Source organism: Filicampus tigris, chromosome 1, assembly GCF_054856515.1.
Source record: "Filicampus tigris isolate MCC_2025a chromosome 1, RoL_Ftig_1.0, whole genome shotgun sequence".
Lineage (NCBI taxonomy): Eukaryota > Metazoa > Chordata > Actinopteri > Syngnathiformes > Syngnathidae > Filicampus > Filicampus tigris.
In genome coordinates this window covers 12,901,244-12,917,566 of record NC_141217.1, presented here as the reverse complement: position 1 = coordinate 12,917,566, position 16,323 = coordinate 12,901,244, and the positions used below count along the sequence as shown (strand labels likewise).

The 16,323-nt window shown below is 42.9% G+C and overlaps 1 protein-coding gene across 1 annotated transcript in view; it reads right to left on the bottom strand.

Moving 5' to 3' along the window:
* Positions 1 to 10,122, bottom strand: part of LOC147152819 (adenylate cyclase type 6-like) — a 56,033-nt gene extending 45,911 nt beyond the window's left edge. Inside the window, exons 1-3 of the mRNA XM_086027753.1 lie at positions 9,979 to 10,122; positions 8,969 to 9,125; positions 6,860 to 7,757 (exon numbers count right to left, since the gene is read on the bottom strand). Of these exons, the coding sequence (XP_085883879.1) occupies positions 6,860 to 7,756 (897 nt within the window). The 5' untranslated portion in view covers position 7,757; positions 8,969 to 9,125; positions 9,979 to 10,122. The remainder of the gene's footprint in view (positions 1 to 6,859; positions 7,758 to 8,968; positions 9,126 to 9,978) is intronic.
* Between the last annotated feature and the right edge of the window lie 6,201 nt (positions 10,123 to 16,323).

Sequence of the window (16,323 nt, the reverse complement as noted above, 5' to 3'; positions counted from 1 at the left end):
AATCTTAACCTGTCATTGCAGTTGTGTCATGGGATTAGTCCAATATCAGCTGTTTGTCACCCCACCACACCCTACCTCACCACTAGCCACCAGCCAACAGCAATAGCTAGGCGGGGGACTCCTGACACCTTGTCTTTGCAAAAGTTCTATCGTTTTGTCATTGACGTGGGCCAATGTAAGCTGTCTCAGGGGCCCCCCTTCAGCTATTCCCTGGATTGTCTCTAGATGGCGCATATGGATACTGGCTGCGAATCCTGGATGAAGGTCAAGTTTCATATCTTTCCAGTCCGAAACAATGAATGACTGGACAACACTCCATCATCTTCTCCTCTGATTGTCGGTCCTACAAAGTGAGCTTCCTTGGCTGCCAGAGTCGTTTTATCTTCATCACCCGTGCAGTTGCTCACTGAACCCCCTCAGAGTCGAATAATGAGACATGAAAGTGGCCGTGAGTGTGGGGAGCTCGGTGTCAGCTCTCTGGGAAATAAAAGGTCGCTCCGTCTGAGAAGGATCTTTTGAGAAAGGACTTTCAAAAAAAAGGGCAGAGGAGACTGGCAGCTCTTATGAAGTCCGGTGAGTCATGCTCACATTATTCATACTCTCCACCCATGTCACCCCCATTACAGCCCACACTCCTCCACCTCCGCACCGCCCTCAGGGATGTCATGCTCCATCGAGGAGGTCTCTCACAAAAAAAAAACAACACTTTTGTCCTGACCGTCATCACTCTCACATCTTCTCAGCTCTACGTGCGGCATGGACGTATCCACAGGGAAAATACAAATAAGGGAAAAAAACAAGAGAAAGCTGGGAGGAGGATGAAGTCCCAGAAGGAGAATGCTACTTTCCCAGATCAGGGAGCCTAGCCATGTGACGCTTGGGGCCACAAAGTTTGTGTGAGATACAGAGAGCGTGACAGACTGAATGGACTCTCTCTGTATTCACAAAAGTGCAAGAAGCCTGGAGCCAGACAGACGGACACCTGGTGAAACTGAGTTTACAATGAGATACTACTGCTGTTTTCTCAGGGGAGAAAAGCCAGAGGTGGCGAAAGAGCTCGTACTCAGTACTTAAGTAGAGGTACAGATACTTGTGTGGAAAAGGACTCTGGTAAACGAAGTCGACAGAAACACAGACTGGGAGAAAGACAAAAAGACATACAGACAGATAAATACTTGAGTCATCCAAAAGGGAAATTCAGTGTTTCGCTAGTAGCCACAATGAAAACGACACAAGTCAAAGCAGGCCTGCAGAATTTCTATATATATATATATATATATATATATATATATATATATATATATATATATATATATATAATTTCTATAATATCCAAATATTTAACATAGTTTCTGTATGCATCATTTTTCAAGTACTGATTCATCTCCTATGCTTGATTAAAAGTGAAAAAGTATAAACTCTCAAATGTACTCAAAAGTACAAAAGTAAAAAGTAATGAAACGAAATGAATTTTTACTGTCAATTTGATGGAATACCCATTTTGATAACCTGACACAATGGAGAAGAATGTTACGTCTCATTCTATTTTTTGTTTTTTTTAAACTAAGTGCTAGTTTTGCTAGCATTGTCTTGACTTTTTCTATCATAAATACTGTCCAGCCAAGTTTCACAAGTGTCCACATGACACATCTGTGTTTTAAGATAGCAGACAAGAACAACATCGGGGTATTTCGTGCATTCTTGGTTTATTCATAATTTCAACTGGAACAGTACTTGGGCCACTGCTGATGACATTTCACGAGATTGCGAGGACGTAAGAACAGACTTGAACGCCAATTGAAAAATAGCTAATGTGTTCCCAGAGCTTTGCTAGCATTGAACTGGCAAACAAAAAAATGTTCAATTAGCTATTGATAGTGACTCAATAATACACTTTACTTCTATGCCATTTTTCAGGTTAGAAGACTGCATTGTTTTTGTTGGCACAAGTCACAACGCATTCACCACGACTCATTCTTGTAACCGACATCGCCATCACCAATTCTCCTAACTTCCTAAGGCCACGGGTGGGGAGTATTTTGCTTCTCCGAAATCTGTTGCCGTTGTTGTTAACACTGCCTAGTTTACGTTTCTCTGTTTCTTCTTCCTTATGACTATTTTGTCATATCTTAATTTGGAGGTTAAACTTAATTTGACAAATTAAGTACCGTAGTAGTATGTACAGATATCTTATTACAAACGTAAGGTGTGTAGTAGGAAGTAGTAAGAAGTTGTCCAAAAAATAATTACTCAAAGAACAGCTACCTGAAAAACCTACTTAAGTACAGTAACAAATGATTTGCACTTGATTACTTCCCACCACTGCCATTTATAGAGACTCATGCGTATAAACGTTGGATACAGTTCATCCAAGTCATAAACAAGCCCAAACAATGTTGCTATCTTTCCTCCCACATCTATTTTAAGCTTGAGAGAGAGAGAGAGCAACAATCTTGTTGAACAGCGCGAAGCTTATGTCCCACCATTGATTGCATGATGAAGTGGAACATATTGTGGGGCCCGCGGGGGGTGGGGGAGGTGGGGTCAGCCATCCTTCGGAAGAGCAATAAAAGTGACCCGGCCGGGCGCGTCAACACAGAGGCGGCAGACAAATGTGCATATCTGCGCCCGTAGCCAAGCCTGTCTGGTCTGCAGCCTTCCATGCACATACTGGAAGCTCACTCAACCAGTGGAGTTGTGTCAATATTGTCTCATTCCCAGTGGCTCCACAGTCATCTGGGTTGCCTAATAGCGATGCTTGGTAAAGAAAACCAATAACCTGCAGTGCATTTGACTAAGCAAGTTCACTAAGACTGTCACGGCAACAGACAAATATGAACAGTAACGTATTTGCTAGTCATCCTCCGTGTGGGGAAAATGACAATACAATACAGGAGAGAATATGAGGGTACAGTGTGTTGCTTTGCTAGACTGTTACGATGATGGAACTTCCATTAAGTCGACTTCCAAAACTACATTTCCCATTGAGATCTATTATTTCTTAAATAAATGAATTCCTGGTGAACTGGCGGCTAGCATGTCTGCTTCACAGATTGATATATTCATCCCAGAGACCCAACTGTTGCCATCATAAATGCTTTCGTAACCGTTTAGGCAAAGTTACATTATTAACCAGCATATTGTACAAGTACAGCCATCCCTCGCTATATCATGGTCCACTTTTTGTGGCTTCACTGAATCGCAGTGATTTTAAAATCATATTTATACTGTGGATTATTCGCTATAGTGTTGAATGTGTGTGAGTTATTTTGGCGGGGCGGAGGGATGTGGAATTCTGAGAAAAGTAGGGAAATGGGGGATGTAGAAAACTTTGTAGCTCGTGTGAATGCTCTTCAACAAGTAAAAGTCTTTCCACTGTTTCTATTTGTACAGCTACAAAAACAAGAAGGAATCATCTAGTTTTCCTTGTGATTGGTTGCATGGCCTCAGCATCCCAGCCAGTTCAGTCCTGTTTCATTTGACTACAATAGCCTCCTTGTCTCAAGCGGGGGATTGTGGACTGAATGGCACCGAGCTACATGATCACGATATACTGTAGCCACACAATGAGAATAAACAGGCGGCATAAATACGATAGGGCTCCACAATGCTCAGGCCACCTTCCACAAAGCCCTACCGACAAACGAGACAGAGAAAAGCTGCTTCACACATTCATTTTCAATAGATTCGACTAGTGGAATGGAGTGTTTACAAAATGTTTTAAAAAAACAAATCCCACAGATGTAAGTGGTCCGGAAACCTGCTACCAAGTACCTGGGAACTGTGGCATATCCCAGCAGGCCTCGAAGGTCTACAATGGCTTTCTGTGAGTCAAAGAATAGAATTTCAAATCCTGGTTGGTCCATAAAGCTCTGAATGGTCTCGGGGCTAAATATATTCAAGACAGTTGAGTTCCCTATGAGACATCAAGACCCCACAGGCTCATTAATTGTTTCCAGACCCAGAACCAAACAAAGTGAAGCAGCTGATATCTGCTCAAACCTTCGCTACATTTAGAAGTGCGCACAACTGCTTTTCATCAACCATTTTTTTCATTCATCCTGTTTTCATGTTGAGATTTGATCTTGATTTCCATCTTTTATTTTATTCTTAATCATTATTTCCTTGCCTCTGTTAAGCACTATGAATGTTCCTTGTGTATGTACTGCATGGTGCCATATGAATAAAGAGCACAAAACCAAAATCTCATCGGAGAAGCTGACTTCAGAACTATCTACTTTTGACACGCCAAGAGCGAGCAAGGAGCCGGAACAATGTTTGTCCTATATTGGTGTGGAGGGAAAGTAGGGCGTCTCCACTTGAGTTACAGTAACAACAATGTGCTCCATTGTATGGTGATGATGGTGGGCCGTGGTGGTGGCCTGACGACTATCTCGCGGTCACAGTGCTGTTGGCATGTGAAAAAAAAAAAAAAATGCACACTGCACAACACACAACCCTCCAAATCATCACAAAAGTCAGGACATGCAGAGAACTGTTCCCCACAATTTCACATTTTCTCAAATTCAAACTGTTTCCAAAACGTTAGGAGCTATTTTCTCCTCCAACATCTCATGACTGATTCAAACCATTGCAACTTCAAAAGCTTGTTCAGAACATCATGCACTCTAAAAACAGTTGGGTTAAAAATACAATTTTGGGTCAAAAATGGACCAATCCACTACTTGAGTCAATTTGACCCAACTTTCTGGGTTGTTTATGGAGAAAACAACCCAAAGAATGGGTAGTTTTGTACAAAACAACCCCTTAATTTGGACTGTTTGGTGCAAAACAATGCAAGAAAGGGGGTCAAATTGACCCAATGAGTGGATCGGTCCATTTTTGACCCAAAATCGTGTTATTATTAACCCAACTGTTTTTAACTATTTATCATAATCCCCCAAATTTCCGACATGATCACAGTAGAATTCCCAAATGAAGAAATATTTTCCCTCTTTTCACATTTCTTGACATCACTTCAAACCATTCTTAGTCTCATATTTTTTACATTTCAACCATTCATTTAATTGCACAACATTTCAGTACCACTTCAGCTCTTCGTTATTCATTTCACACACAAATTTCACTCTCTCTTCAGCAGATGTGCAGCATTCTTCCAACAACACTGCAAACTGTTTGTTAGCTCAGAAGGGCAGGACCTGGATCCAAAATGATTCATGCAATCCAAGTTTGAAATGAGGTACAACTGTATTGTAACAAACAACTGTATTGTGACAGTCCTTTCTCATATTTTGCCAGAATATTTGAAATAAGTCATTATTCTGATGCAATACATATATCTTAAACTTTGCAAACAACATTAACCCTCCTGTGATTTTCGTTTCCCAGCAACAGCAAAAATCTTCTTGGGTCATTTTGACCCGGACATGTTTAATGATCCAAAAGTGTCCGAAATGTTTTATTTCTCAATAATAACTCCATCATGAACAATATCAATGAACTTGTAGCACATTACCTCTCACTGTCAATGTTAACCATTTAATGTTCAAACATGTGAAACGGGGCAGTATGATTCTGGGGGTTTAGCTGAGACTACACGTTTCACAATTTCATCCACAGGTAGGCCAAAAATATAATTATGGATTTCGTTCAAGGGGAAGTCAGTCCAAAAATTTTCCTTACAAGAAAATGTTCTATGCAGTCCCACTAGTCGAAAGTTGCCATTCTGCTCAATATTGCGTTTGTGGAATATGTGTAGCCATCTCAGGGGGTGGCTATTTTGCCACTTTCTGTGGAATTAAAATGACATCACTGTTACTCAGGGATCCGGTAACGACCAATCACGGCTCAGTTCCAGAAAACAGGTGAGCCATAATTGGTCGTTATCTGAGCCCTAAGCAACTGTGATGTCGTTTTCACTCGAAAGAAAGTGTCAAAATGGCCGCCCCCTGAGATTGCTAAAAGCAGGTGGATTTTGATGCTTAAAACATATTGCACAAACGCAATATTAATCAGACTCAGATTCGACTAGTTAAGGAGCATTGAACATTTTCTTGTAAAAAAAAAAAAAAAAAAAAGAAAACATTCAATTTAAATTTATTTGAAGGCACAGTGCAAGTTGATGAACGTCATAAACAAAATACAGACGTAAACAAGCCCGATTATAGCCATAGGCTAATTTCCATCTGTTGTCCCCAGGCAGATGTTCCCGAAAATAAAAATTATAAAACATGATAAAAAAAAAACACCTAATCACAATAAACATAATTGCATTGTTAAAAGAAATGCAAATACATATGTTAACAATAAGTGCAATGTGCAAATGTTCAGAACTACATTCAATAATGTAAGTTTCTCAATGAACGCACACACGCACAATTTAAGGGTTGACTTCCCCTTTGAGTATTGTTTTAAATCAGGGACGGTTACGGTTCTGGTAGAACCACCACAACTTGGCTCATTGGTGGCCTGACTGAGCCATGGCCCAATAGGTAACCTGATTACTATTTTTAATTTTTTTATATTATTATTATTATTACTATTATTAATGTTGTGTATTTTTTTCTTATTATATTTATCTATTTTTCTATTTCTATTCTATTTCTCCTTTATACTCCTCGGTCACGGGTGAGCTGCAGCGGGAGTGAGTGTAGGCCCTGGACTGCTCGCCAGCAAATTGCAGGGCACATAAGGATAAACAACCATAGATGCTCACTTTCACACCTATAGACAATTTAGAGTCTTCAATTAACCTGAGGGGCATGTTTTTGGAATGCCGTAGGAAGTTGGAGTACACTCAGAACAAACTGACACGCAGATACGATTGTGTGTCTGTCGCGATGCAGCCGGTAGGGGAAAGTGTAAATACAATCAAGCTGCGATAGCAGCTGCGACTTACCAGTTCCGAGATGAACTTGTCCTCCCGGTTGCGTTGCCAGGCCGTCAGAGCGTGGATGACGGACAGCGTGACGCCGCTAAGCACGGCGGCTCTCATTCGGACAGGCAACAGCGTGTAGATGATGTAGATAAAGAAAACTGTCCACCAGACACCCTCCGAGGCACTGCGGGGGTTCGCCATCAGCAGCCCATACACCTGCACCACAATCAGCACCCCGATCACAAGGTAGCTCACAATCCACATGTAGTCCTGGTGGAAGCAGTTGCGGTTGCACACCACCATCACGGCCAGGAAAAGCGCCATGGCAACGCAGAGGACGGACACGTAGGCCACGTCTGGAGCCCGCTGGATGCAGTGGAAGGCCAGCATGACCCCGCACACCACGACCAGGACCCCCATCAGCATGGTGAGAGAGCTCTGGTTGAGTCGGAAGAAGTAGCGCTGGTATAGACGCTCCAGTTTGGCCGACCGGAACTTTTTGGAGTGAAAAACCCACACCACGCGCTTCCAGCAGTCGGCGGCGCTCACGGCCTTGCAGCAGCCCTCGGCGGCCGACTCCCTCAAGTCCTGCTCGTTCCTCCCCTTCAGTTCGCCATCCTCAAAGGCCAAGTCTACGGCTTTCAGACCCAGATCCACGCCTTCGCCAATCCTTTTTCCGTAGTGGTCCTCTTGCCATCCGCAGTGCAGGCCCAAGTTTCCTCCGCTGGTGCCCGCTCGGGCGTGGTAGTGCTGGGAGGCCACATTCCGGGGCTCCGGGTCCTCGGGGTCCCTGAGGCAGCTCATGTAGCGAGAAGTGCACAGCGAGGACTTGTTGTCCTTCTTGTTACCATTGCGCTCTCCCCACGCCGTCTTTCGCTCATCCACTCTGCCCACAAAGAGGCCTCTGGCCCACGACATCCTGAGGACAGCGTGAGGGAAAATCAAGACAAACCTTCACAAAATGCATCATGAATGAGCCTCCATTGGCATGCGTACTACTTATGTGGCATAGGGCTTTTGTTGTAATGTCTAAAATATTGAGTTCTGTATCAATGATTTAAATGTACAGTAGACCCCCGCAACATTGTTCAGTTGTTCAGGGAGTTTGACCAAATTTGGGGAAGAAGATATGTCTCAAAGTTCAAACAACCTGAGAAATATGAGCCGGAGGCGCTGCTCACTCGACGTCATTTCAGCCAGCATCAAAAGATGAACTCTGCATGTTTGTTGTTTGAATATCCACTGGAAGTTAGCATGACGTTAGTGTGCTCTCACTCAAAGAAGAAAAGATTCTGGCATACTTTTAGTCCAGGGTATTTGGCTTTCAATGCTAGTTGACTGAGGACTGAGCACAAGCCTTGCTTCTGTTAAGACCCACTACTTTGTTTAGATTGGTAGGTTTCTACTTACTGTATTTTTCCTTTGTTATTGTCTTAAAAAGACTCTCAGACAGAATCTTGTGGGTTTTTTTGTATGAAAAATGAGTTTATTTGGATCTTGTGTGATCGGTACGGCTGATTGGAATCTATTTGCGATGTTTTGAAAAAGTGAGTGATGACATGGACTGTTGAGCTAGCTACCTGGCAAGTTAGCTCACCGCTGATTGGTTAGCTAGCTTATGCTTGTTATTGTGATGAAAAGGATTTTATGTGTGTATGTTTTGATATTTCTTTACTGGTTGATTTTATTTTGCACTTGCTTGACAGCTAGGACCCTATTTTCACACCCAATGTGAGTGTAGCGTAAAGCACAGTCTAACTGTCCACATGATTGGAGTTTTCTTTCTTTTGACATTTTTGTCTATATGTGTATATTTGTGCTGTTGTGGGAGTGAACACAGCTGAATTGATGTAGATTCCCACCATGGAAGCAGCTCCTCTAATTCCCTTTAAATTCAGCGTATGAATGCCCAACATGGCATTTTACACTGCGTGCATGTGCACATGTCTACGAAAATGAACCCTCAATGTTGAAAAAAACGTTAAAGTTCACACAATTTTCGATGTTTTTTTACAGACTTGGAGGGACCACTGTAAATGCCAATATGGTTAGGGTAACAATAGTCATAGAAAGACATTTTAAACTAGAAAAAATAGGAAATAGTTACTGCAGGTGCAGGTTTCCACTTACCTGGGTGGTCCTTTGGATTTAATACTTTGCTCTTTAGGCTAGTTCATGCCAGCGCGTGCACCATGTGGACTCAATCAGAGTTGTTCCTGCAGTCTCCCAAACTGTTAATGGCTTAGCCCTGCACACCACCAGTTGCCTCTGTAGGCACTCATGTCTCCTGGGAAAAGAAAAACACATACACAAACACAATATTAGCTGCAGATCAAGATCAGGCCTCCACTGCTTTCAAATCATATTGCTTCTCACCAGTCGACTGGGCTCTGCCATTAATCGCAACAATCTGCTGCTGTCATTGGTGTGCTCCATTGGACAACAAAGGCCTCTGGAGTGGGCACCAATCAGAGATCAAGACCTCTCCAGCCACATCCAATTATCCATGCTTCCATGAGATCTTATAACTCACTAAAACAAGCTTCAATGACACCGACCTCTAAACCTAATAAGCAATGTCTGTTCTGGAGGGGGACAAACCGTGTGGAACTTGGAAGGTGCACGTGAGGCAGATAAACAGCGGCATGAAAGGATTCTAATGAAGCACAAGACCCTCGTTCCCAAACTCAGCTTATATAGCTGCAGATATGTCATGCAAACTATAAACTATCCGTGAGTGCACACCATGGGACCTCACCAGGCATGCTATTCCTATATACGGCGAAGTGGAACAGCCAGACCGATGGTGGCGGCGGCCAGTTATTACATAACAGGACGCTCGCTCGCAAGATCAGTCGACAGCTCTCCGTGTTCACTCACATGCAGCAGGCAGCACGCCCGCGCGTGCACGCTGCCTTGCCTGACTCACGAGTGCTGGAGCCAAACATTCTGCGGGGCAACTTAATGCGCGGCCGGAGATGTGCGGCACAGCCGGACGCGTGGTGGATGTTTGCACTCTGAACGGACTGAGATGTCAAGTGGACAACAAGGCGGAACGGTGCGAATTTAATCAGCACTTTTCTATGGCAGTGTCACTTTGACGCATTTGAGCGCAGGGTCCACACACGCACGTACTGTACCTCTGGGGTTGGGTCGGGCTCACAACATCCGCAGCGGAGGAGCTCCAGGTCCACCCCGAGACTCCAGGATCCACGTAGCCGCCGACGTTTGAGCCTGATCCGGATGCAGATGCGGCTGTGTGTGCCTACGAGCTCCGACCTGAAGACTGCTTCAACTCTCTCTCTCTCTCTCTCTCTCTCTCTCTTTCTCCCTCTCTCTCTCTCTCTCTCTCTCTTTCTCCCTCTCTCTCTCCCTCGCGCTCTCGCTGTCTCTCTCCCCATCAGGCAGACAGTAGCACCATCTAGTGGTTAATTGCAACAAGAGACGAGAAGACTTAGATACAATTTTAAGTTAGGCAATTTAACTAAATACAGTATTTAAATGTGTTGTCGTGCAAATAAAGTTTACTTCTTATACCTGCATTTCACCAGAGCTGGGCATTCCCCCCTACCTGACGGACCGGTCCGTCTATACGCCTATGACCGACGCCCATTTTGTAGGCGATAAACGATAGACGGGAAACTTTTAAAACATTAAGGATTAAGCACGGAAGACCACTTTTTCCGTCTATGTCATCGTCTATCGTCTATTTTCGCGGTGAGGCTTCAATGGCCGGGGGGTTACGTTGGTCGAGGTTTGTAGACGGAAACGCAAACGGATGCCCATTTATAATGATAGGCGGACCAGAGATTATTATTTCTAAAAGGCGGATAGACAGACGGCAAAAGGGTACCCCGGCTGTAGGTGGAAGGCGATAAACGGACCAGGACATCTTAGTAAAATATGCTCAGCTCTGTATTTCACAATAAATAAATAAATAAGTGTTTACAGAACTGTTGTCCTTTGTATTTCCATCAATTTAAAGTTATAAGGAAAAACAATCCAGCCAATTGTTTTGGCGCAAACAACTTGCTTGCTTTGTCCATTGTTGCCATGATTGTTCATAATTTGTATTGTAAAATTGTTCCAACTTGCTATTTTAGCATTCCCAAAATAATTTTTTTTACAGTGCATCCACTAATGCCAATTTTGCACAATTCGTAGGTCACACTAGTGTAACAAATATGTACTAGGGTGGCAAAGCTGTACGCAAGTTGACATTTGTACGCTACTAGTCCTACTAGCAAAGTTCTAAATGTTAATTAGTAGAATTTTATACTGACACTAGTGGTGCTAGTAACAGTCAGTAGCATGTTTTTCTTGTACTGTGTAATGTTGTTCTATTGAACAGAAATAGAAATGTCAGTTGGCAGTAGTGTGAAAAAAACCTTACTAGTATGTCGTAGTTCTTCTACTAGTGCGCCGAATTTTCTTGATAGTGAGGACAAAGAACATGGACCTTAATTTAATATCAAATGAATACCCAAAGGACTTTCCATATGCCTATAGGGTGTAGTAGCTAATTGGTTTAATGGCATACTTGTTGGTCAAAGTGTTACTAGTAGTGGAAAAATGTTACTAGTAAGTCATTCAAATACCCAGTAAATTTCGTAGACTACATTTTACTCTGAAAAGACTATATTTGGTCCCAGTCTAAACAGCGTAAAATTTACACTTGGAAGAGAATAATATTCAGAGTAAATTTTACACAGAAAAACATTTGGAGAGTTGTTTACTTGAATTTTTTTTTATTTCACTCAGAAATGTATTAGTTTGTTAAAAAAAAAAAGTCACACAAGCATTGAAGAACGTATACCCCTCCTTGTAAAATTTACTTGGAATTTCTGAGCGAAAAAATTTTACGTTTTTTTTTTTCAAGTAAATAACTCTCCAAGTGTTTTTACTCTCTTTAGATTAGGACTAAATATAGCCTTTTTTCAGTAAAATATACTCTACGAAATGTACTGTGTGGTGTGCCCTGTCTATCCATGTCTATCTATCTATCTATCTATCTATCTATCTATCTATCTATCTATCTATCTATCTATCTATCTATCAGAGCCCTGATACTGTATGAAAAAAATGCCTGCCCCTTTGCTGATGTTTTTACATTATTTGCTCAGCAAGTGGCGCCATTGGTTTGAAACTTCCCACCAACTATAATTCGTTTACTGTATTATTCATTCATTCATTCATTATCCATACCACTTATCCTCACAAGGGTCGCAGGCGTGCTGGAGCCTAACCCAGCTGTCTTTGGGCAGTAGGTGGGGGACACCCTGAATTGGTTGCCAGCCAATCGCAGGGCACACAGAGACAAACATCCGCACTCACAATCACACCTAGGGGCAATTTAGAGAGTCCAATCAGCTTACCATGCATGTTTTTGGAATGTGGGAGGAAACCGGAGTACCCAGAGAAAACCCACGCAGGCACGGGGGAGAACATGCAAACTCCACACAGGGAGGCCGGAGCCGGGATCGAACCCACGACCTCTGAACTGTGAGGCGGACGTGCTAACCAGTCGCCAACCGTGCCGCCGTTTACTGTATTACTGTACTGTAAATGCTCCAATCCAAATGATGACAACTGGGCGTGTTTTTTAATGGGTCTTTTTTCTTCTTTTTTGAGAGAGACTTTGACTTATAGTTATATTATAGTGCAGGGATCACCAGTTTTAAAAGTGAAAGCTACTTCTTGGGTGGTGATTAGTGATAGTGATCTGCAATTCTGAAATAAGAAATGCGCTTAAATTACCTATAATTATTCTTAATCTAAATCTTAATCCAAAACAGATAATACAAACAGACAATACATGAATAGTCATTGGCATGTTGTATGTTCTCTCTGCTCTGTGGGAACAAACCATTGCTGGAGGTTAGGTGGGGACCTTCTCTGCCTCACATAAGGTACATAGAGTGTTTTTAAAATGGTATGGCATACAGTAAACTATATTTGTTCATCCCAGGCCTTTACTGTTGTCACGATTCTTTCTGCTTGTTAGGGTGGAGTATATTGCCTACCTGAGTGAAAAAAACTTCCGTTGCGCTTTTACCCAAATTTAAAAAAAAATCTTCCTAGCCAGAGGATATAGATTGCATTCAAGGTTGTTGGAAAGTGGCTACACGGGATCAGGAGCGAGCGCCACGCTTCATCCAGCTGGGAAAAGTTCCTCGAGACAAAGGAGATTAAATTGTTTGCTTCAGTGTGTCTCCTGTGGGCAAACTGCCTTTTCAAAAATGATGATGCAACTCAATCGCATTTTCCTTGTGTGCTGCGAAGTGGAAAAACAGTCTCATGATATATACTTTATATGTATATATTAGTGCCATCTAGTACAGATTGAGATCATCAAGTTCAGGTGCTTGTGTGAACTCCTGTCTGCAGTCAGCAAGTGTATGAAAGTACTCTCTCAGCCAGGTGTTTTCCAGCCCCCCTCAAATATTCAAAACACAAGCTCCTCCCCCTCCACCCTGCCGGTGTCTTAAAATAGCTGCCGCGCATCCATAATGCACCAGCAGCAGGACTGTGCCCTCGGAGGCTTTAAATGGGACAGACAGACTGACATGTGCACTCCATGCTTGGCTGCAGTTCCCAAAACAGAAGCCATTTTCTGTTTAACTTTCAAACCTCCATTCATTCATGTTTTATTCACATTTATTGCTCATGCCTTGCTCCTTCTTTTCTCCTTGCCACCCCAACCACCCTGGCTTCTTCTACACTGTTTCTTGCAACCCAGCCTATATGAATTATGAATCTTGCTGTTGAGGTCCACAACTGGCACCGTCATCAATTTTTTTTTTTTTACTTGTATGCACTTATTGATTGATGTCACAAATATACTTCTAATATCTTTCATTTCATACTTGTTGCTGAGTGATACGATAGCATTTTAGCGGTGCAAGGGTGGGTGGGGCTGTTTATAGTACAGAAAGTCATTATAAGCACTATTCTGATTTTTGTGTGGGGAATTGGCATGTATGGAAAAGTAATTTATGGTCTTTAAAAGAGATTATTTGTTTTCTGAATGTGCTTTACTCCGCTGACTGTTCAAGCAAGTATTTAAAGGGAAAATTAACTCAAACATATTTTTTTCAAGAATATGTTTCTATGCAGGCCCACCAATCACGGCTCAGCTTCAGAAAATGGGGGAGCTGTGATTGGTCATTACCTGAGCCTTGAGCAGTTGTGATGTCAATTTCAGTCGACAGAAGTGACAAAATGGCAAAAACGGGTGGATTAACTCTTCTTTCACAAATACAATATTTGTTTCCTTTAAAACTAGGACTCCCATTGTTTTTCAACCTACCTAGTACTCCCAGGCCAGGTCATTTGACCAGGCAGTGAAGTGTGTGTCGGGGAATAAGCCGAGCTTTTGTTATGTGAAAGTATATTAGCTTTGCAATGCAACTCCACCCCTTGTCCCACCCTCCACAAATTCCACAGGTTATCCACCTCAACACAAAGCCACGGGGGGATGGTCGCTCTCTGGTATTGCAAGTAGACCACACTTCATTTATTGACCATTTGTTTGGAGGGGAAGCCCATCCCATGTTTGTTTGGGTAGCAGCCTATACCCATCATTAGACTTTTTTAGCCTATACCATCATTACACTTTTTTGCTCACACACACTGACAAAACCTGGTGAAAATAACAAAAAGAAAAGCCCAAAATGACTTCAGCCATGTCCACACATCTTGATTTTTTTTTTTTTTTTAACCTGACGCATAAATAGTCAACTACAATACAGTCCTTTTTTGACCATTTTTGTCAGGGCTAGCCATGACTGAATAGCATAAATTGAGCGGCAAGTGCTTGCAGGGTAGCAAATGGTTTTGTCAGGGCGCATAACGCATTGCAAACATGTTCGCAAATAGTTTTACTTCTCGCAAACAGTAGCAAAGCAGTCGTGAGCCATTTTCTAAGCTGTTGTAAGTTCTTCTTGATTTGCCAGTACCAGAAACCACATCAACGTAGTTCCAGGGCAGCCATGATGCCTCGAACATCCATGGAAGCCCTGAGAATCTGCGTTCATAGGTGACACACTTGTACACTTGCATCACTGCTTGTCATAAAAACAAAAGAATAAAAAACAAACCATACGAAAATTAAAAAAAAAAAAACAGTATTACCTTCAGAAATATTACTAGCAAATCCTTACATTACTGCAGCAGAAAGACGATGCTTGCTTGTTAATTGTGTTACTTTTGTCAGGGAGGAGAGAGCCTGGGAAGGACGATATGCAGAAGAGATAGAGGCTTGCTGACGTAGCAGCAGTGGAGGGCGGGGGCGCTGTGCACAAAGTCCACGAGAAAGAACGCGTACACTCATGCAACGTTGCACTTGAGTGTTGCCCGGGAGAGAGAGCGCACCATGACTGCCTAGAAGAGCCAGAGCAAGAGCGAGTGAGAGGGATGCTCTCCTACCTCCCACGGAGTAAGTACTGTACTCTGCTTTTACCGTATTTCCACTCGCGGAAAAGGAATAACAGCGCGCACATGGATGATGCGTGAAGAACATATCTGCTCCTCCTACATGGACTGAAACTTTGAGAGGTTGACTGAGCCGTGACCAAACGAATTTCACGCGTGTTCGCTAGCAAAAGGCATTCCGTGGCGTCGTGCAAGGATGTCTGATGGTGCGGGTGGGCGTACTTGCTTGAGGGAGATGGAGTGCATCTGGGACTGCGAGGCTTCCTGTGCCGGGTCAATTAAATAGTGCATGAGACGGAGCACTAAAAGCCTGTCCCGTGAGGCGCAAAGTGCTTTCTTTGTGTGTGTGGGTGTGCGTGTGTGTGTGTGCGAGTGTGGGTGGGTGTGCGTGTGTGTGCATGCATCAGTGCGCGATCACGCCTTGATTAAAGTTGATGAACCAGCAATGTTGAAATGGTCAGCGATTCAAGTGTCTGTCTATAAACATCGCTTATGCTTATTTTCGTCTGATTAATATTGCGTTTGTGGAATATAAGTTAAGCAGCAAAATGCACCCACTTTTAGCCATCTCAGGGGCGGCCCTTTTGTCACTTCTGTCACCTAAAAATGACATCACAAATGCTCAGGGCTCAGGTAATGACCAATCATGGCTCAGCTTCAGAAAGCGGGGGAGCGCTTATTGGTCATTACCTGAGCCCTGAGTAGTTGTGATGTCAATTTCAGTCGACAGAAGTGACAAAATGGCCGCCATTTACGATCTGCCCAAGGAGAAGCTCCCAATGTTGGGCAAAGTGTTGACTTGGGTGCAACATGGGTGGTTAATAGTATTTATTCTTTTTGGGAGGCATCGACAGTCAGCCCGGTGCAAGTGTTCCAAGCAGCACTTGTGATGTTTTAACGCAAAAACGCTAGGTTTTGCGCTTATGTAGGCCGCCATTACATATTTATAAGTCTGACATTCTCTCAGCCAAGAGGCACCAATTAGGCTCAACTCAAACCCAGAGCGGGAATGGAGTCAGCGAAGTTGCAAACATGTGGGATTGGTGAGGGAT